This window comes from Doryrhamphus excisus, chromosome 20 (genome assembly GCF_030265055.1).
Source record: "Doryrhamphus excisus isolate RoL2022-K1 chromosome 20, RoL_Dexc_1.0, whole genome shotgun sequence".
Lineage (NCBI taxonomy): Eukaryota > Metazoa > Chordata > Actinopteri > Syngnathiformes > Syngnathidae > Doryrhamphus > Doryrhamphus excisus.
The window spans coordinates 6,706,534-6,727,835 of NC_080485.1; the positions used below are offsets into that span (position 1 = coordinate 6,706,534).

General features: G+C 39.2%; 1 protein-coding gene across 7 annotated transcripts in view; it reads right to left on the reverse strand.

The window, feature by feature from the left end:
- disc1 (DISC1 scaffold protein) overlaps positions 1-21,302 on the reverse strand; it is a 70,463-nt gene that overhangs the window by 39,283 nt on the left and 9,878 nt on the right. For all 7 annotated transcript variants that reach the window (XR_009120401.1, XM_058058850.1, XM_058058851.1 and 4 more), the window contains 7 exons: positions 20,232-20,301; positions 17,278-17,434; positions 16,010-16,091; positions 14,525-14,757; positions 11,611-11,665; positions 9,302-9,404; positions 7,513-7,701 (listed from right to left, as the gene is read on the reverse strand). Coding sequence is in view for 6 of the 7 variants with exons in the window: in XM_058058850.1 (XP_057914833.1) it covers positions 7,513-7,701; positions 9,302-9,404; positions 11,611-11,665; positions 14,525-14,757; positions 16,010-16,091; positions 17,278-17,434; positions 20,232-20,301 (889 nt within the window). In the remaining variant the exon portion in view is untranslated. The remainder of the gene's footprint in view (positions 1-7,512; positions 7,702-9,301; positions 9,405-11,610; positions 11,666-14,524; positions 14,758-16,009; positions 16,092-17,277; positions 17,435-20,231; positions 20,302-21,302) is intronic.

A 21,302-nucleotide genomic window follows, 5' to 3' on the forward strand; every position in this document is an offset into this window, starting at 1 on the left:
TTGTCTGTAATGGGGTGTCCGTTGTTCCCACTCTTCTTTTGTTGTTTTGTCTTATGTAAGATTCTGTGATTATATTTGTGGAAAAATCACTTATTGAATTGTTAACTGTTATGGCGTGGAGAAGGGGTAGGATTTTGCTTCTTCCTACTCCTTTTCAGACATGTGTAGTAATGAGGTGTTATGTGTGTGTATGTATGTATATGTACATATTCATTCATTCATTCATTTTCTACCGCTTATCCTCACAAGGGTCGCGGGGGTGCTGGAGCCTATCCCAGCTGTCTTCGGGCGAGAGGAGGGGTACACCCTGGACTGGTGGCCAGCCAATCACAGGGCACATATAGACAAACAACCATTCACACTCACATTCATACCTATGGACAATTTGGAGTCGCCAATTAACCTAGCATGTTTTTGGAATGTGGGAGGAAACCGGAGTACCCGGAGAAAACCCACGCATGCACGGGGAGAACATGCAAACTCCACTCCTCCCACATTCCAAAAACATGCTAGGTAATGAATTCAGGCTGCACGGCTGAATAAAGTCAAGCTTGTGATGGCAGGTATGTCGGTCCATGTTGAGTCATCCATGTTGTAATGAACCAACAACTGCCTCTATGTTAAAATTCAGTCTACAAAGTCTACAATGGAAGTGAGATTTCACCATTTCCTGGTTCCTCTATCAAACTTGCCAACTGTGCTGTGGCATTGTGACCACAGGGAGTCAACCACATGAATGGTTTTGGCTTAGTTCTTACACTGGATGCCCTTCCTGACACAACCCTGGCCCGGAAAGAGAACCAATGGTCTGTACCAAGAACATACATTGACTGACGCTGCAGATTGTTTTTGTAGCGATTCCTTTGGGCATACGTACATTGAGATATAATGGATGTGAGGTAATAATAACGTGACAATGGAAAGGCATCCTATCCCATACTCAATCACAGGAAGAATGACTAATGCCTAAAAACTTCAGAAACAAAAAGCAGGAAACACTCTCCCGGGTCCACTTAACCACTTTACCACTCTCAATCATTGTGAGCCTCTTTAGAAGAAGAGCTGTCATACCTTCCATCATGTCCTCAATAGAAGCACCCTAAAAGTGGCAGGGTAATGAATAAATCATATATGCCCTCGGCGTTACTATCAGCACTCCATTAAGAGGAAAATTGCATTTGTGTAATAACTCTGTAAGGCAGTATTTGGATGTGGACTTCCATTGCTGGACTGATATACAGTCCAAAACTGCCTGAAAGTAGAATCAAGGTGACTGAAGTCGTTAAGGAGGAACATAAGGGATGCTGGTGAAAGAGTTCTCCTGACCCTCGGCTCAAATTGTGCGTATATAATATGTTAATATGTTTGTTTCTTAAAGAGCAGAACTAATGGCGATCCCGACAGATCTCTTCCTGATATTTGGATCAGCATGGTGTGTTTCAAACGGAAAGAATTGAACAGGGGTGGAATATTCCTTTCCCCAATCCGATTGAGGTATCTTGTACCCGCTCAAACAGAAAGTTGCCAGGGTGCGTTCTTCTTCGTGGTGTTTTTCTTCTTCTGTTGTTTAATGGCGGTTGGCAAGCAGCTTTCGTGTGCATTAGTTATGCATTATATACAGTAAACCTCGGATATATCGGATTCAACTGTTCCCACTGGTTTTGTCCGATATAAGCGAAATCCGTTATATGCGTATACCGGAAAATGTCCGTTTTACGCATATATCGGATTTATATCCGGTATATGCGTAAATCGGATTTTATCTGTTATAAAAAGGCACTTCCTTGACTATGTTTCCAAATGTACCTGGACGCGCAGGCAACGCTGCAAACGCTGCAAATGACGTCGTATAGCGGCCTGTCACGATTCGGCGAATCGGAGCGCCACGATGCGGCCATCCGATATATGCGAGGGAAATTTAATGGAAATGCATTGGAACGGGACTGGAGATTTTGTCCGAAATAGGCGAAATCCGTTATAAAAAATCCGATATATGCAATGAATTTTTATTGGAAATGCATTACAGAAAAATTGGTTCTTTTTTATCCGTCCGTTGTGAGCGAATTTCCGATATATCCGAGTCCGATATATCCGAGGTTTACTGTATATCTATATAAAACATGTCCTGAGTTTAATTATAAAATATTAGCAAGATTGAATTTGATCTTTTTGTGAATATTATGTCAATAGCCATTATGTCAATAGTATACATGGACCCAAATATTCCAATTGCATTTGGTTTAACGGAAAGAATTGAACAGGGATGGAATATTCCTTTAACCAATCCGATTGAGGTATCTTGTACCCGCTCAAATGGAAAGTTGTCAGGGTGCGTTCTTCTTCGTAGTGTTTTTCTTCTTCTGTTGTTTATTGGCAGTTGGCAAGCAACTTTCGTGTGCATTACCGCCATTTGTGAAACAGAATCTAAACCCTTATATACGCCATTCACAAGTGCAGTTTTATTAAAAAAGAAAATATATATCTATATAAAACATGTCCTGAGTTTAATTATAAAATATTAGCAAGATTGAATTTGATCTTTTCCTGTTTAAATTTATCCCGGGTGCGTTCTTTCAGCGCATGCTCAGATATGACGTAACACGCAGATCCAGACGTTCTTCACTTTTAAAAATGGAGGCCAGCAATCGGCACTGGACTAAGCAAAGTTTGTTTTTGATTCAAACTAAATTTCAAGACTGTACAGACGAAAAACTGGCAATACGGAGTTATTCCAACAAGTGAAAGAATAACTTGGGGAAGTCGGTATCATGTGATGTTGATGTTTACGTTTTACTGGGCATGCCCTATTGACTATTCTGGTTGATTTTCACAACGCATGTAGACAAGAGATTGGAATATTCCTTTCCATGGATACCATTGTTTCCCGAAAGGTCATTCGGAAAGAGAAAAAGTGGTCATGTAAAAACGTGGCTACTGTGGAGTGTCTGTGGTGTAAAGACTGGCAGAGCAATGTAATATTGGTCCGTGTGGCAACACCTACCTTGTTCCTCCGATAGACTTATTGATGCACGTGTGAGGTCATGGTGACATTTTGTATGCATGTATAATATGTTAATATGTTTGTTTCTTAAAGAGCAGAACTAATGGCGATCCCGACAGATCTCTTCCTGATATTTGGATCAGCATGGTGTGTTTCAGTACTTCAAATTGGGAGCTCACCGCCTGCATGCATACTGAGACTTGTGTTAAATAAGCATTTCCAGAATACTTGGGTAAATGAAACAGAACACATACTGTCCCCACTTCCACATTTGATTGTGCTGACTCCTGGTGGGTCATTTACCCATGTTGTCTGCTCTTCAATTATTTATTTGAAAATTTAGCATCACTCAAAATCCCTCTCGGGGACATAATTATGCTCTCTGCTGGGAGTCAAACCTCTGGCTATAATGGATTTAGTATTCATCAACACTTGTGCCAATGGCAATTAGGACCATAATGGCTCCTAAAGCCCCACCCGAAACACTACAGGGTGTACAGCAGGCTGAGACACTCAACAAGATGTCTTGTTTTGCTCTGCAGCTATTGTGATGGTGTTTCTCAAGACGTGTGTTTTTGTATTCTGATGAGATGCTTCCTGAGGAGCTACCTCGGCGGCCACCTTGACTTTGAAGGAGACATTTGTAACCCCCTCCAGCCAAAAACCGGTAATGTGCCGTTTGTAGGTTCCAGTCAGCGAGTGCCAGATCCTTATTGCCAAGTAGGCTGACACTTTAATGAGCCCCTCGCTTGGTGTCAGAAACACATTGAGAAATTGCTACTGCTGCCATCTTGTGTGCGCCCACTTGAGCATTTAAGCAAAGCGAAAACCCAATCATTAACCCGCAACATACCGCACACGATTCCTGATTCCTTTGTCTATCCGGAACGTTCTACTTGGCTTTTTTTGTGTGTCCGTCAGAGCTGCATTGTCCTTACTGAAGCACAACATGCATTTATATATGATATGATAACATATGGTTAGAGATAGCTGGCGTTGTCACATCTGTCTAGTGATCAGTTTGTAAAGAGCATCTAAAATCTGGTAGTTTAATCCTCAAGTCAAGGCAATATGTAATTACAATCTAAAGCAGTGATTTTCAACCACTGTGCCGCGGCACACTAGTGTACCTTGAGAAACCGTCAGGAATTATCCAATATCACTTTTTATAATTAACATTTATTAATCATCATTTGGGGGCGGCATGGTGGTCTAGTGGCTAGCGCGCAGACCTCACAGCTAAGAGACCAGGGTTCAATTCCACCCTCGGTTTTCTCCGGGTACTCCGGTTTCCTCCCACATTCCAAAAACATGCTAGGTTAATTGGCGACTCCAAATTGTCCATAGGTATGAATGTGAGTGTGAATGGTTGTTTGTCTATATGTGCCTTGTGATTGGCTGGCGACCAGTCCAGGGTGTACCCCGCCTCTCGCCCCAAGACAGCTGGGATAGGCTCCAGCACCCCCTCGTGAGGAAAAAGCGGTAGAAAATGAATGAATGAATGTCAATAGCCATTATGTCAATAGTATACATGGACCCAAATATTCCAATTGCATTTGGTTTATTTGCTCAAACGGAAAGAATTGAACAGGGATGGAATATTCCTTTCCCAAATCCGATTGAGGTATCTTGTACCCGCTCAAACGGAAAGTTGTCAGGGTGCGTTCTTCTTCGTGGTGTTTTTCTTCTTCTGTTGTTTATTGGCGGTTGGCAAGCAGCTTTCGTGTGCATTACCGCCATCAGTGGAACAGAATCTAAACCCTTCTATTCTTTATTCACAAGTGCAGTTTTATTAAAAAAGAAAATATATATCTATATAAAACATGTCCTGAGTTTAATTATAAAATATTAGCAAGATTGAATGTGATCTTTTCCTGTTTAAATTTATCCCGGGTGCGTTCTTTCAGCGCATGCTCAGATATGACGTAACACGCAGATCCAGACGTTCTTCACTTTTAAAAATGGAGGCCAGCAATCGGCACTGGACTAAGCAAAGTTTGTTTTTGATTCAAACTAAATTTCAAGACTGGACAGACGAAAAACTGGCAATACGGAGTTATTCCAACAAGTGAAAGAATAAATTGGGGAAGCCGGTATCACGTGATGTTGATGTTTACGTTTTACTGGGCATGCCCTATTGACTATTCTGTTGGATTTTCACAACGCATGTAGACAAGAGTTTGGAATATTCTTTTCTACGGATACCATTGTTTCCCGAAAGGTCATTCGGAAAGAGAAAAAGTGGTCATGTAAAAACGTGGCTACTGTGGAGTGTCTGTGGTGTAAAGACTGGCAGAGCAATGTAATATTGGTCCGTGTGGCAACACCTACCTTGTTCCTCCGATAGACTTATTGATGCACGTGTGAGGTCGTGGTGACATTTTGGAACATTTTTGGTTAGATTTTTCCAATGTAAAAAAGGTGCCGTGGTTCAAAAAAGGTTGAAAATCACTGATCTAAAATAAATCAATCATTATCATTCATAAATGTGACTCAAAAAGGCCAACAGAACCTTATAAAAAATAACACTTGTAACAATGAAAGTGTGCCCCCTAGTGACAGGAACTCACACTTCTGGCCAAGCTGTAGCCACTAATGATCTTGATAACAGAGGATGTAGATGGCTGATTGAACACGCTGGGGTTGCTACTGGAGCTCCACTCCCCGCACTGGTGTCTCCTCACTCCTCCCCATCCCCCGATGCAAGCGCCAGCCTCACAGAGCGAAGTGACCTTTTTAGAAATATGCCTGTGACTGATGGATTGGAGGAGCACTGCAGGCGGTGTCTTCAAAACCTCAATGCCAAGCGGCTAAACCCTTTAAAAAAGTAATGGATTTCTTTGAGCAGCGTTCAGGTCTCCACTAGTTAGAGCGTTGATATGATATACAGTGCGTCATGTCTGCAGCTGGTGGCTCGGAAGTAATTGGCTACTTCACACAAGCTAAAGCAGGGGTCTCAAACACGCGGCCCGCGGGCCAAATGTGGCCCGCAGGACACTAGTTTGAGGCCCCCGCCTTGATATGAAAGTTTAATGTTAGTGCGGCCCGCGCAAGTTTGATATGGATGCTGTATGGTATCATGTACCCAGAAAAAATTATTACGTTTGATTAATGTTCATGTTAAAGGTTAAATAACTGTTAATAGTTATCCTCCCTATCCGTGTGGAAGTGGTAAGTTTTTGGCTATTTAAGTTTAAAGGAAATAACTTGAAGGCTATAAGGTCGCGAGCTCTCTAGTTTGCGAGTTAGCATGTGTCTCAAGACCCTGCAGTTGCGCAATATGTTGTAAATAAAAAGTGTGACTATAGTCGTGTTTTGTCATGTCTACAGGGCTCTAATAATGCTTTGTTCATTTTAATCTGAAAAAAATAATTTGTCTACCCACCAACTATATGTGGTTTCTTCAGTTTTTATTATTTGGTGTTTTATTATTATTATTATTATATTTATTTATTACTGATTGATTGATTTTCTTTATTCTTGATTTGTTTATTTATTTTTCATCTTATTTTGTGTAGAAAAATAAAAATTAAGATATATGAGAACTGTGGAATGTTTTATCAGAGCTTTTCTTGTAGAAAATCAGAACAAAAGCAAAGTTTATTCATTTTTCTGTTTTTAATAAATGCGTTTTTTTTTTCTTTTTTTTTGGTAAACCTGATGCGGCCCAGCCTCGCCCAGACCCGAGCTCCAGTGGCCCCCAAGTAAATTGAGTTTGAGACCCCTGATCTAAAGTGTCTTTCCCCTCAATCACCCCCCGCAAGTACTGACAAAAAACCCAGTCCCAACGGACAGATGACAGGTTTCTCGATCATTTGCAAGAGAAGTCACCGTTCATTGATGACTCCCAGCATGGAGCAACATCAAAAAATACCCAGTGGTTAATTTCTCTATTCATATTTAAAGAGGTGTTTTTCATTGCAAATGAGGCCTATGAAAGATATAAGGCTTTTTTTTGGTCCCGGAGGTCGTTTCTGGCATGCATAATAATATATGAGCCATTTGAGTAATACCGTCTCCGTATATGAAAGTCTACACACTTAAACCAAAATAGAATCTGTTCAGTTTAAGTAGCAACTAACCACACTACTATACTAATATTTATAAATTTAGGCAGTTTAACACTAATGTTTTTTAACATAACTAAAAAAGACTCAAAATCAAAACCTATCACACGCTCTTCTCACCTGCGACTACATTGTCATTAAAAAATATTCCATTTAATTAACGTGACTGCTCACCTTGCAAGTAATAAGTGACGCCACCTTGCACAAAATAATCAGGAAGACTCCAAAAAGTCAGGGGAAAAGTGATGAGACGCACAAACTAACCACGGATGCTCAGTGAAGAGGAGAAGGAGGAGTCGAGGAATGCACCAATTTTATGTGTGAGCGTATCATATTTGGGCCAATTGTTATATTTGTAATAGCATTTGTTGTCTTTTTAAAGTCAGTCATGAGCATGCTACGTGAGCTACTTGAAAAGTCTAATCTGAGAGCAGCCAGACTCACCATGCTGCCCCTCCCTCTGCTCCAGCTCCTGTCTGAGCTGCTGCCACTGCTCCTTCATCCTGGCCAGCTCTTGGCTGCTCCCTGAGCTGAGACTGTGCAGCCTCTTGGCCAGAGCCTCCAGTCTCTCCTGCTCCTGGTACACCACCTTCATCTCAGCCTTCAGCTCCTTGGCACTGGTGAAGTCATTACCTGCAGTGAGGAACACATTACTGCTTACACTTCTCACCTCTAACGAGTGGCTTAAAAATGAATAGTGTAATTAAGTAAAGCTAATGGAACTATGTGTACGGTACAACCACTAAGGTCAAATGCAATCCACTTCAGGACACTGCATAACCTCGCATGTTGCAGATAATGCTTTAGTAACATTTGTCATATAAATGTAGAAAGAACCACTATTAATAGAAAATGTAATGACAATTGAAGGAAAATGGTATGCTTGATTCCAATCCTTAATATTATGCATTTTTTCAAGAGAAGCACAAAGAGGTGATGATGTAACTCTACAATAGAAGAGAGCACCTTTGGTACAGTTTTAAGCAGAAAAAACAGCCATAAGTTGGCAGAAGTGCATTTTCCAAGATCTTTCCCATTGAAATATATGCTCCGTAGCAACCAGGAGGGGAAAGGCATTGGTTATGCATTGAAGGGAAATTTTTATGCGCGCACGTACAGTGCAAATGTGAAAACTGTAAATAGTTCATGGTGTTATATTTGTAAAAAAATAATAATAATAATTTTTGTGTTGTTTATGTTGTGGCATAGTCGACATTTTAGATAAAATATACCGTACATGGCTACATTTGTGTCAAATTGAAAGTTATTTTTTAAATGTATCTTTTGACAAAAAGCCTTCTCTTTTTTTATACTGATATTTATAACTGATATTTTTCTGAAATTTACTACGTAACAGAAAAATATAGAAACTAACGTTTTTAAGATGAAAGATGAGAGTAATCTTTCTTTTGGTACATACCATGTCTATATAGCCCGATAACACAATAATCTGTGTGTCTTCAAAAATCAGTCCAAATCATCAAAAATGGACAGTATGGAGAGGGGCGGCTTTTGAAAAATCGCTTAGATCAGGGGTCTCAAACACGCGGCCCCTGAGGCCCCCGCTTGATATGAAAGTTTAATGTTAGCGCGGCCCGCGCAAGTTTGATATGGATGCTGTATGGTATCATGTACCCAGAAAAAATTATTATGTTTGATTAATGTTCATGTTAAAGGTTAAATAACTGTTAATAGTTATCCTCCCTATCCGTGTGGAAGTGGTAAGTTTTGGGCTATTTAAGTTTAAAGGAAATAACTTGAAGGCTACCGTTTAGGTCGCTAGCTCTCTAGTTTGCGAGTTAGCATGTGTCTCAAGACCCTGCAGTTGCGCAATATGTTGTAAATAAAAAGAGTATAAATGTGACTATAGCCAGTCAATCACAGGGCACATATAGACAAACAACCATTCACACTCACATTCATACCTATGGACAATTTGGAGTCACCAATTAACCTAGCATGTTTTTGGAATGTGGGAGGAAACCGGAGTACCCGGAGAAAACCCACGCATGCACGGGGAGAACATGCAAACTCCGCACAGAGATGGCCGAGGGTGGAATTGAACTCGGGTCTCCTAGCTGTGAGGCCTGCACGCTAACCACTCGGCTGCCATGCAGCTTACATATAACTTTTTCTATATTTTTTCATGAATAATAGGCCATATGTTACGACCAAACAGCAATCACTAACTCAGCTGTAGATGAAGAAAGTAGAAGGTGTAACGTGGAATCACCTGAGATGGCTGCCAGTTTGGCTTCCTGCAGAGTTAAGAGATGTGTTTCAGTCTCACTGACTTTCCTCCTCAAACTGCTTCCCAGCTTCTGACTCATGACCACCTACAGAAAGACAAGAAGAGGACAAAGGTGTAAAGCGAGAGGAGAGGGACAGCGAAGGAAAGCATCTTCGCTAAAAGTCACATGCATCCCGCATCCCAGAGGATGCACGGCTCATTTACAGCTCCCGTTTCATTTTTAACTCATTCTCACAGAATCACTTCCGTTCCTCTATACCCACGTCTTCTTTGAATACACAACAAAATCCTGATGTTTTACATGCCTGTAACCTTTAAAAAGACAAAGAGTTCTCCTGCTTTCATGTGGACACGTGGAAATGTGAAATCTCCATAAAAGACGCCATTAGAATGTCAGAGAGGAAAAAAGCAGTGAATGTCACGGTCCTGACGGGGATGCGACACCTCGGCTCTTGCAGGAGCTGATGGCTACTGATAAAGCCTGTCTGGCCCACATCTGCCCTTTGAGCTTCTGTTTTTATTCGGCCTATTCGCTTTGAAAGACAGCCAGATACAATTCCCATGATGCACCTCTCATCTTATGGAGAACTATGTATAGTCGCCGCTCAAAAGGACGCGGAGCTGGATTCGCTGTCATGTTTTCTTCTTGAGCCTGACACAGTTTTGTGCAACACTTTAAAGAGGTTGTCAAATAGATAGCTTTTTCTAATAGGAAGACAGCATCACCGAGGGAAGTCTTCATACAGGAATAGAGAAATCAGTCAGGGTTGCATAATTCTATTTAAAGCATTACATACACTGGGAACTGCTAGAAGGAATTTGTGATACACAAACATCAGTAGGTTCTTTTGAAAAAGTAACATTTTAAGTAACTTTTAATGAATGAATGAATCAGTCTCTTAATTCAAATATGGGCTAATAACTATAAAAGCAATCTTCACTCGCTAAATGTACTGCAAAAAAGGTCAGTAAGGATAATTCATAATGCCGCCTACAAGGGTGAACGAAAAACAAATTTCTGGGGATCACAATATATGAAAATATGAGCTGGAAACCTCATATAACAAATATACAACATAAGGTGGCCAGAAATATTTCAGTATTGAAGAAAGCAAAACTTGTTCTCAATCAGAAATCACTCCACACTCTTTATTGCTCTCTGGTTCTACCATATCTTACTTATTGTGTGGAAATATGGGCTAATAACTATAAAAGCAATCTTCACTCGCTAAATGTACTGCAAAAAAAGGTCAGTAAGGATAATTCATAATGCCACCTACAGAGAACATACTAACTCCTTATTTTTAAAATCACAAATACTTAAACTTGCTGATATAGTTCATCTTCAAACAGCTAAAATAATGCATAAGGCTAAAAATAACCAATTACCTAAAATGTCATTCAATACTTCTCTACAAGAGAGGAGAAATATGATCTCAGGGAAGAACTACATTTGAAACACTTCTATGCTAGGACTACGTTAAAAAGCCATAGCATTTCAGTATGTGGAATCAAACTATGGAATGGATTGAGTAAGGACCTCAAACAATGCACAACGATGAGCCAATTCAAGAAACAATACAAGCAGTTGATGTTTGCTAAATACAAGGATGAAGAGTCTTGAACCAGTCATGATGTGCTATACATATCACTATATTGACACTTACTATGGTACCCATTATGTCATTGGATGCTCATATCACCTCATACTTCGGTACGAGGTGCATTATTGAAAAAAAAAAAAAAACAAACCTTAAACTGTATTATGGAAAGCAGGAAGTGAACAAATGTAACAGTTACTGATTGTAAAAGTACCAGATGGAGGGGTAGGATTTAATAAGCTTTGCTTCTTCCTACTCCTTTTGGACATGTGGAACTGTGAACTGATTATGGGATGCACTCAATTGTAATCTGATGCATGTTCAAATGAAATAAAACCATAACCATAACCATAATTCCAACTTTACCCATTTCCACATGGTCAATAGCAAACTTTTCATGCAGTTTTTATGCATGAAACGGATGTCAGATAGCTGAAGCTGTCTCCTGTTGCATTATTTACCGGGGATTCATTCAAATCTCCTGCTGATTCTGACCCTTCCACTACAACTGTGGAGAGTTCACTGCCTCATCAAATAGAAATAAGCACATGAATATAAACACTGAAATTTAGCATGCATATGTATCAAGCTGTGGATAACCATAGCTCCTTTCAATTTCACCTACTACTCATTAGAAATCTATACACATTCAATCTTAGAGCCCGATTTTCACCCACAAAATTGCCTTACTTTGGAAGTGGCTTCCTTGATGGATAGATTCAATGCTTGCTCCTGTTCCTGGAGTCTGCAAAAGGAAATAGAAATGTTACTGTTCAATAGTAGAAACCAATTCTTTTTGTTTCTGTTCATAGCCAAATGTAGGAGTCAACAGTGGTCTAGTCCTTTTGTCACTTTTTCAAGGTCATCTTAAAAGTTACAGCCTTTTACAAAGATTTAAAAACTTCTAATTTATCTAAAAGCAGCGCTGAACAATGAGTGTAGGACGACTAGTTAAAAAAGTTCATCTTCTCCATCATCAGAATTGAACAGCCTCTCAATGTCTTCATCACACACCTTGTCAGTCTCTTTTGTTGTCTCTCTCATTGTGACTTTCATCTTGAGACAAATGAACCCTGTAATTTAGCTTTCGAAACAAATTGTGATAGATTTTTTGACATACTATAAAGCAGGGGTCTCAAACTCAATTTACTTGGGGGCCACTGGAGCTAGGGTCTGGGTGAGACTGGGCCACATCAGGTTTTCCAAAAAAACAAAACGCATTTATTAAAAACAGAAAAATATACAAACTTTTTCAGTGCTTTGGTTCCGATTTTCTACAATAAAAGCTCTGATAAAACATTCCACTGTTCTCAAATATCATAATTTTTATTTTTCTACACAAAATAAGATGAAAAATAAATAAACAAATCAAGAATAAAGAAAATCAATCAATCAGTAATAAATAAATAAATATAATAATAAAACGGCAAATAATAAAAACTTAAGAAACCACATATAGTTGGTGGGTAGACAAATTATTTTTTTCAGATTAAAATGAACAAAGCATTATTAGAGCCCTGTAGACATGACAAAACACGACTATAGTCACATTTATACTCTTTTTATTTACAACATATTGCGCAACTGCCGGGTCTTGAGACACATGCTAACTCGCAAACTAGAGAGCTAGCGACCTAAACGGTAGCCTTCAAGTTATTTCCTTTAATTTCCTTAAATAGCCAAAAACTTACCACTTCCACACGGATAGGGAGGATAACTATTAACAGTTATTTAACCTTTAACATGAACATTAATCAAACGTAATATTTTTTTCTGGGTACATGATACCATACAGCATCCATATCAAACTTGCGCGGGCCGCACTAACATTAAACTTTCATATCAAACTAGTGTCCTGCGGGCCACGTTTGTGTTTGAGACCTCTGCTCTAAAGAAAGACACGCTATAAACATTGCAATCCTTCCTACCTACACTCTATGTTCCCAGCATCACTTATTAGCTGCGATGAGATCCATGAGATGCTTTTATTCAACGGAGTTCAACATGTGCTAAGGTCGAAGCAGTCCAAACAGAAGCTGTACTAATTCTACACTTGATCAAACTTACTTAAGATTTGTCAGATGAAATCATGATTTCTGCATAAGACTTCGAAACATATTAGTGTCAAAATTCACTACTTCCCAAACTGCGTTCATGTGTTCTTTTAGTTCTTTTAGTTCTTTTAGTCATAAATTAGCCACAAGTGTGAGAAGTAGTGCGATATTGTCTTATTCTCTATCAAATATTTTTGGCTGTCTATTTATCTATTTATTGGATTTACATTGTCTTATATGGGGAATATTGTCTCAGTTTTCATACGTTTTGGTTTGGAAGGAATTAATGATGAAGCCTATGATTCCACTGTATTGCTAAAAAAGTGTGAACCCTTGAACCAGCTTGTTAAAAAGTGGTTAAAATGTGTCAGACCACCAACCTTACAACTTTTAAGGTCTTACTTTTCTAAGAGCAAAATCACCAAATCAAGAGAAGAATTCATTTTGATGGGTGGGCTGACCTGCTCGTTTTTTTCCATAAATGCAAAACTGCCCCACAATCATCTCGCTGCCCTAAAGCCCACCACACTGAGATTTGCAGCTGAATACCCAATCTGAGGTCTAAAATTTCAATCAGCGGTGAGAATAAATGCATTCCGGTTGAGGTGAGAGTATGTCAAATATCAAATTACACCACTGATGGTGGGTCACGCCACCAGGAAGGTGATAAGTACAATTTACATGTCTGTCTAACAAGTGGCAAGACAGAGAGGCATCCCAGAGTGCTCTCTTGTGAGCTATTACCATCAGAGATGCAAAGTAATCATTTGCATCTAGGGGGGGAAAAAAATGTTAAATTCAAATTAAAATTCAAGCAGGTGTGAGAGTGGGGGAGATCTTGGCGATGTAAACAATATTGGCACTGTTCATCCAGTCCACATCTGAAATTATACATAAATATGCAGAAAGCAGTAAAATGGGAGGAATGTTTATCTTCTGCTGTAATTAACATTATCATTCATTGCAGGATGGTGGCATAACGATTAGCATGTCTGCCTCACGGACAGGAAATATGAGTTAAAATCTCTATTGGAGCATCTCTGTGTAGGTTTCAATCCCAAAACATGCATGTTTGGTTAATTTGTGAATTAAAATTGTATAAATAGCCCACATGTGTCCCCTGTTAAGTTAAAACTGTATGTGTTCTCCTCTTTATTTTTTCCTTGTCTGTACAAGTACGGGGCTTCAATTATGATCTCCATGCATCAGATCATAACAAAAATACTCTTGTACTTCTAAGAGTATTTTTTTTCCAAGCAGGGAGCAAAACATGGTCATTTAATGATAAGAATGTCAACAAGAATGTAACATGTAAATCTGCTGGCTGCTAAGACGTCACTGACAGCTCTTTAGCACCTTCACATGGTGGCTCATAGTACTGCAGGACTTGTAGCAACTACTGTACTAGCAAAGAGCGCAACAAAGTTCCAGCTTTTGCCTTCTCAAAAAACCTATTACAGGTTGAATAATAATAATAATAATAAACAGTTTTAGCATTTTTTCACAGATTTCTTCTGTCAATATTGTCACATATTTAAATAGAAGCTAACCTGAGCACAGAGGGCGGAAGAGAGACAGTGATCTGGTTGCGGTTCTCAGAGGTGACAAGGTCATGAAGGGTTCGGTTCATGTCCCGAAGCTGAGCCACAGTGCAGCTCCTCAGCACAGAGCCCTCCAGGTCTTCGGCCTCCATCTGCTGCTCCTCCTGCTGGATCTGTTGCTCCAGACAACGGCTGCGATCCTTCAGATCCGCCAGTCTCTGCTGCAGTTCTTTTATTTCATCCTGCGTCACAACAGCAAGTACGGAACTTCACTGTCAAGTGTTCCGGAGTGAGCTGGAGCCTATCCCAGCAGAAGAAAAGGCGGGGTACAGCCTGCACATGTTACCATTCAATCACGAGGCTGTGAGGCGGATGTATGAACTACACAGATTAAGTTTCTTATCAATTATTTATAATTTATTTAATTATTTATTAATAATTATCTTATTAATAATATTATTATTATTCATATTCTTACTGCTGGTATCAGGTTTTCCTATTCTAAATGTAAATATGACGATGTAAAAGCATTTTTGCTGAGATACTGTACCATTCAAATGGATGGGAATTTGCTCTTACAAAGAAAAAATCCCCCTGTGATTGACTTGCAACTACTCCAGCATGTAGTCAGCTGGCATAGGCTCCAGCTCCTCTACCAAGCCCAATGTGGATAAGTGGCATAGAAAATGGATGGATGGATTGAAAGAATCTCTGGAAATTCATTCATTCATTTTCCACCGCTTTTCCTCACGAGGTAGAAAATGAATGAATGAATGAAATTTAAGAAGCCAAATCTTACCACTTCCACATGGTATAGGAGGAGAGTTTGTTTTTCACTCTATCATGTCTCCATGACTTCATGCAGTGTTAAGGTAATGTTTTTGTCATTACTGTTGCCTAGTAACCAGAATACTATACATCACTTGTATTTCAATATGTTTTCACTAATAATAGACCACACGAAACAGCGATCATTAATTATTCATTTATTAATTCATTTTCTACCGCTTATCCTCACAAGGGTCGCGGGGGTGCTGGAGCCTATCCCAGCTGTCTTTGGGCGAGAGGCGGGGTACACACTGGGCTGGTGGCCAGCCAATCACAGGGCACATATAGGCAAACAACCATTCACACTCACATTCATACCTATGGACAATTTGGAGTCGCCAATTAACCTAGCATGTTTTTGGAATGTGGGAGGAAACCGGAGTACCCGGAGAAAACCCACGCATGCACGGGAGAGTCTCTGGAAATTATACATTTAAATTTTTTTTTTAAATATAATCTCTAAATATTTCCTAGCTGGAGTTTGGAATAATGACAGATCTCAGCTTTGGAAGGACCAAAACCACAACATAGAACCGAACAGGACATATTATTATGAAACAATGATTCAGTCATATTCTAAGGACTATTAGCATTAAAATTAGGTTTCAACATAAATCAGAATAGAATATGTACCACAGATATGACTATGAGGAAAACTGAAATTACCTCTACTGTCTGTTTCTCTTGGATGAGACGATCTCTACGGTTCGAATCCAACCGCTCCCCCGCATGAGGTTCTGCACCCAACCTGCCCACCAGCAACAAAACACTTATCACCTTTCCAACATTTATTACTGAACATTTTTAACTTAAAGCTTGGTTTCTTGAGTGGGCTGTGAATTCCTTTAGCATATTTAAAATATTTACGTGAATCTCAGAGTCACTCAGGGGTTAAACCAAAGATCCAAGATCCTCCAACATTGTACTTTTACATGTTTAGCTTTAGTGTGACGTGTAAAACAGTATCTCTGATAGATAAGCAAAACAAGTAGCTATTGTGCTAATTGTTTATTTTGAACTTGACGGCTCCTCAGGCCAAGCAGTGATAAAAATCAACTCATCATGTGACCCAAGTGTGTTATGCACATGACAGCATTGTGTGATGATAAAAGGCCACAACTGATACTGAATACTCGATTTTCATATCCGTAGGTTGTACTTAGTATAGGTTATCACATGGTTTGTCTGGTATCAGGCCAGGTATCATGCCCCCAAGTGTCAGTATCAGCCCGAGACTGAAGGTCGAGAGCTGATACTGGCACGCGATAAGTACAGGGCCAGATAAAGATAAAGTACAGGGCCAATTAATACTGTAGTATGTGATAAAGTACATTATCACATACTACAGTATTAATTGTCCCTGTACCCTAGAAACCGCCCATGACTGATACGGGAAAAGGCCGAAATGATACTGTGTCAAAGCCCAGGGCAGTGATACTGATAAAATATAGAGTTTAACCATGTCCAGTATCAGCCCCCGTAGCTGTCCACTCAGAGCACGCTGCTCTGGTATCGTGCCCGTGAAACAACCAATCAGAGAACAGCACACGAGTGCTTAGTGCCTAGTGCTTCTCCAGTCACCAAAAAACCCAAACTTGATTAATGGAACTTTAATTGTCAGACATTGATAAGATAAGACTGTTGATAAAATATTATTGTTGAAATATTTTTGCAATTATTGTGTTTACACTGTTTAGATATAATACATGTAATAAACATTTTCTGGAAACAAAATGGTCTTTTGATTAATTAGTATGTGATAATAAGCTCATGATTAAATAGTTATTGATAATAAGATCATCACATGGTTTGTCTGGTATCAGGCCCAGTATCATGCACCCAAGTGTCAGTATCAGCCCGAGACCGAAGGTCTGATACCAGACAAACCATGTGATAACCTATAAGGATGATCCAATCCGTCTGGCCTGACTGACCTGTGATGACAAGTGTCTGTCCTCTGGAGGGCGCCCTGCACCACCTGTCTGAGCCTATCCAGGAACAGGGCCACTGTAGGCTGTCTGGATGGTAAACCCAACTTGAGAGCTCCTCGCTCCCTGCACAACTCTTCTAGCTTTTTCCCAAATCGCTCAGCTGCAAAGAGACACACACATATGCACCATCTTGAGCTTAAACAGTGTAGTCATGCCAGAAGGTAAAAGAGGACAGTGCATGCAAGCGTTATGTAGTCTACATAGACTGCACACATCACACCTAAATTAATATTATTTTTAGTATATACAGTAGCTGTTATTACAGTGCGATAGTGTCTGGCCACCTATTTTTGTACAATTTACTTAGACATAGACATAGACATTCTTTATTGTCAGTGCACAATAACACAGCAGTGAAATTGCCAACGAAATGTTGTTGCCTGGCTCCCGTGTAATAATAAATTAAAAAAAATATTTTAAAAAATATATATTTACAAATAAATAATAAATAATAAATAATAAATAATAAATAATAAATAATAAATAATAAATAATAAATAATAAATAATAATGTGGAGAATAAATAGATTACATCAAATATGAACAATGTACAGCGTAAACAGTAATTTGTACAAATAATTTAAATAATTTAGAATAAATAACAATAATTTTAAGTTTTGGTTGTGCGTGTGGGTACTTTACATTTGTGCCATTTTGACATATAACAATAGAATATATATGTATCGTAAAACTAATACAAATAACAGGACTACATGTGATTGGCTGCCGACCAGTCCAGAGTGTATCCCGCCTCTCGCCCAAAGACAGCTGGGATAGGCTCCAGCATGCCCACGGGCAAAAAATTATTATCCCCCAAAGTTTCAGAGAGGGCTGGTACATGGGTCAAGGAAGAGCTATTCAAGTTTGGTGTATTTTTGCTGTTTCCAATTTGGAAGCAATGTTCATCATTCTGGAAGAAACAAGACAAAGCCTACTAAGTAACAAACATATTGAAAAATACTATGTGAAATACGTAGTTTTGCCATTAAAGAAGGTGTGCACTTTGCTGTTTAGCATTTAGTCTTCATAGCATTGCAACAACACATTTAATGGTTGCCTAAGACTTCTGCATAGTACTGTATGTCCTGCGTTGTGCCCATTTAACATGTCCATCCATCCATGTTCTATGCTGCTTATCCCCACTGGTGTCGCGGGGCACGTTTAACAGGTAAAAATGGAAATTAGTGCATTTCCTGTTTGACTTTTTCTTGCATCCCGCAGAAAAATATGCAAACTAGATGCTTTTTAGGAGCGGTCTGGTCATTTCAGGAGTTTTCAGGGTTACGTATGTACTGGCACACATCCGTAACAGGGTTTCCCCAGCATACTGAATGGTTGATTGGTTGTCACTACGTATGAACTAAATAAATACATACATAAATAAATTGGGCTGCACGGTGGTCGAGTGGTTAGCGCGCAGACCTCGCAGCTAGGAGACCAGGGTTCAATTCCACCCTCCACCATCTCTGTGTGGAGTTTGCATGTTCTCCCCGTGCATGCGTGGGTTTTCTCCGGGTACTCCGGTTTCCTCCCACATTCCAAAAACATGCTAGGTTAATTGGCGACTCCAAATTGTCCATAGGTATGAATGTGAGTGTGAATGGTTGTTTGTCTATATGTGCCCTGTGATTGGCTGGCCACCAGTCCAGGGTGTACCCCGCCTCTCACCCGAAGACAGCTGGGATAGGCTCCAGCATCCCCCGTGAACCTCGTGAGGAAAAAGTGGTAGAAATTGAATGAATGAATGTTCGAAAGGGAATGGGAAGAAGTCAAGACTTATCTAGTCCCAACCCCCCTAACCACCCAGAATCCAACCTCATCCCAACAAAACATATATTATTCCTTCTCTACCAGTATGAAAACCCCACATCCAACCACCCTCACCCAGCTTGGGGCACCCAACTACGTGCCAAGAGCAACCAGTTCATTACTAGTATCATCGTATCGTACATAGTCCAGTACAAAAGAAAAAAAAGCTGGGATAGGCTCCAGCAACCCCCGCGACCCTTGTGAGGAAAAAGCGGTAGAAAATGAATTAATGAATAAATAAATTGACCTGCAAGAGTTGGAACACACCCTCCAGTCTTTGAGTCCAGAAGCACCACAAAAGTAAATATTTGTCAGAAAGTAAATAATAGTCTCCTGTATCACACCTACAAAACTCATTCGTTTGCATGTAACAATGGTCAGAACCATTATGGACTAGTTTGAGTCCAAAAGTCTGACCAAAATAATGACAGATCTTAAAAGTTCTGCATGGGGCCAACAGCAGATGGTCTGTGTAGCTATTTTAGTCACAAGGTCCAAGAAAAAAGGTCAGAATGCCTTTGCACAGTGTGTCTCTTTGGTCATAAAAGTGGGTCAAATAAGCTCCAGTAAATCCAACTGCTGCACTCCAGTATACGTAACTGTCAAAAGTCAAAAAACATTAAACGTGTACAGGATGAATTTAATATTTCATTTGTACAACTAGCCTACTTTCCGTATATGCTGTTTTTGTTTCAGTAAGCCAATAAACTTATCAGAAGTACAGCATGTCCTGTGCCTTTTAACATACTGACGTCTGACATTTTGATTAAATTATGAAACTAATTCATATAGCAAAAAATCCAAGAAACTCTAATATGCACATCTAAATGTTTAGATGCTTAGTGAACATTTTGTTCCATCTAGATATTACTTACTACTCCCCTTTTAGGACCAGTCTGTTCCCTCTTTTGTGTTTTGACCTCATTTCAGTAAATCAAATTAAGACACTGAGAGAGAACATGTGTATGAAATTTTAAGGAAATAAAGCATTGTGCGAGACATTTTTCAAACACTTAGTCTTTGTCTTAAATCCACACAATTTCGCTTGACAATGAGGAAGAGCCATGAGGCTCGACTGAAAAGTTCACCTGCATCGTAATCATCCTCCACGATGGCTTTCTGCTGGAGGCTCTGGAGCTTTAACATCATCGACTCAATCTGAGCAGAAACACAGAAAGGATTACCAAGCAGTACAAAGGGCAATACTTTTTTTTATATTCAACTGAGCCAAAAAGGAGAAAAGGATAATGATGTCAGATTGCAGTTAAATCACAAGAGTGAAAATCATTACCCTTAAATTTCGGGGTCTGGAGGGATGGAAATATTCCATTACATACCACTACATATACTGAATTATCTTACCAAACAGCCTCTATAAACCAATCATTTAATCAGATTCCATGTGATACATATCTTTAGATCAGGGGTCTCAAACTCACAGCCCGCGGGCCAAATGCGGCCCACAATTGAGGCCCCCGCCTTGATATGAAAGTTTAATTTGTTTAATTTGTATTTTGATTTGCTTATTTATTTTTCCATCTTATTTTGTGTTGAAAAATAAATTTAACATTAAACATTTATTTAATAATTTAATAATAAATAAAAATTAATTGATAATGATTTATAATAATTTAATGTTTTATCAGAGCTTTTCCAAAGAACCAAAGCACTGAAAAAGTGGAAGGTATAGCAGAAGCATTGAAGACTATTATATTATATATATATATTTATTAATATTTAATATAATTAATATTTATTAATATTTTTATTATATTTTTATTTTTTCTGTTTTTAATAGATATATTTATTTATTTATTTATATACCTTATGCGGCCCAGCTTCACCCAGACCCTAGCTCCAGTGGCCCCCAGGTAAATTGAGTTTGAGACCCCTGCTTTAGATGGAGTAGTTTTATTAAAGTGATGTTTTTTTACTGTAGATATGCAGGCATCCCTTGTCAGTTTGTGGTTTGAATTTCGCAGCATCACTATAAAAGGTTTTCACTAATATATTCATAAATCGTGCAGTTTCATGGTTAAATGCTGTCTATTATTAGTCAGAACATATACATATTTAAGCAACTGTTGCCTGTTGCAACTATTGACATTCAAAGACGGTGAGGATATGTAGTATTCCACACTGGTCACTAGGTGTCAGTA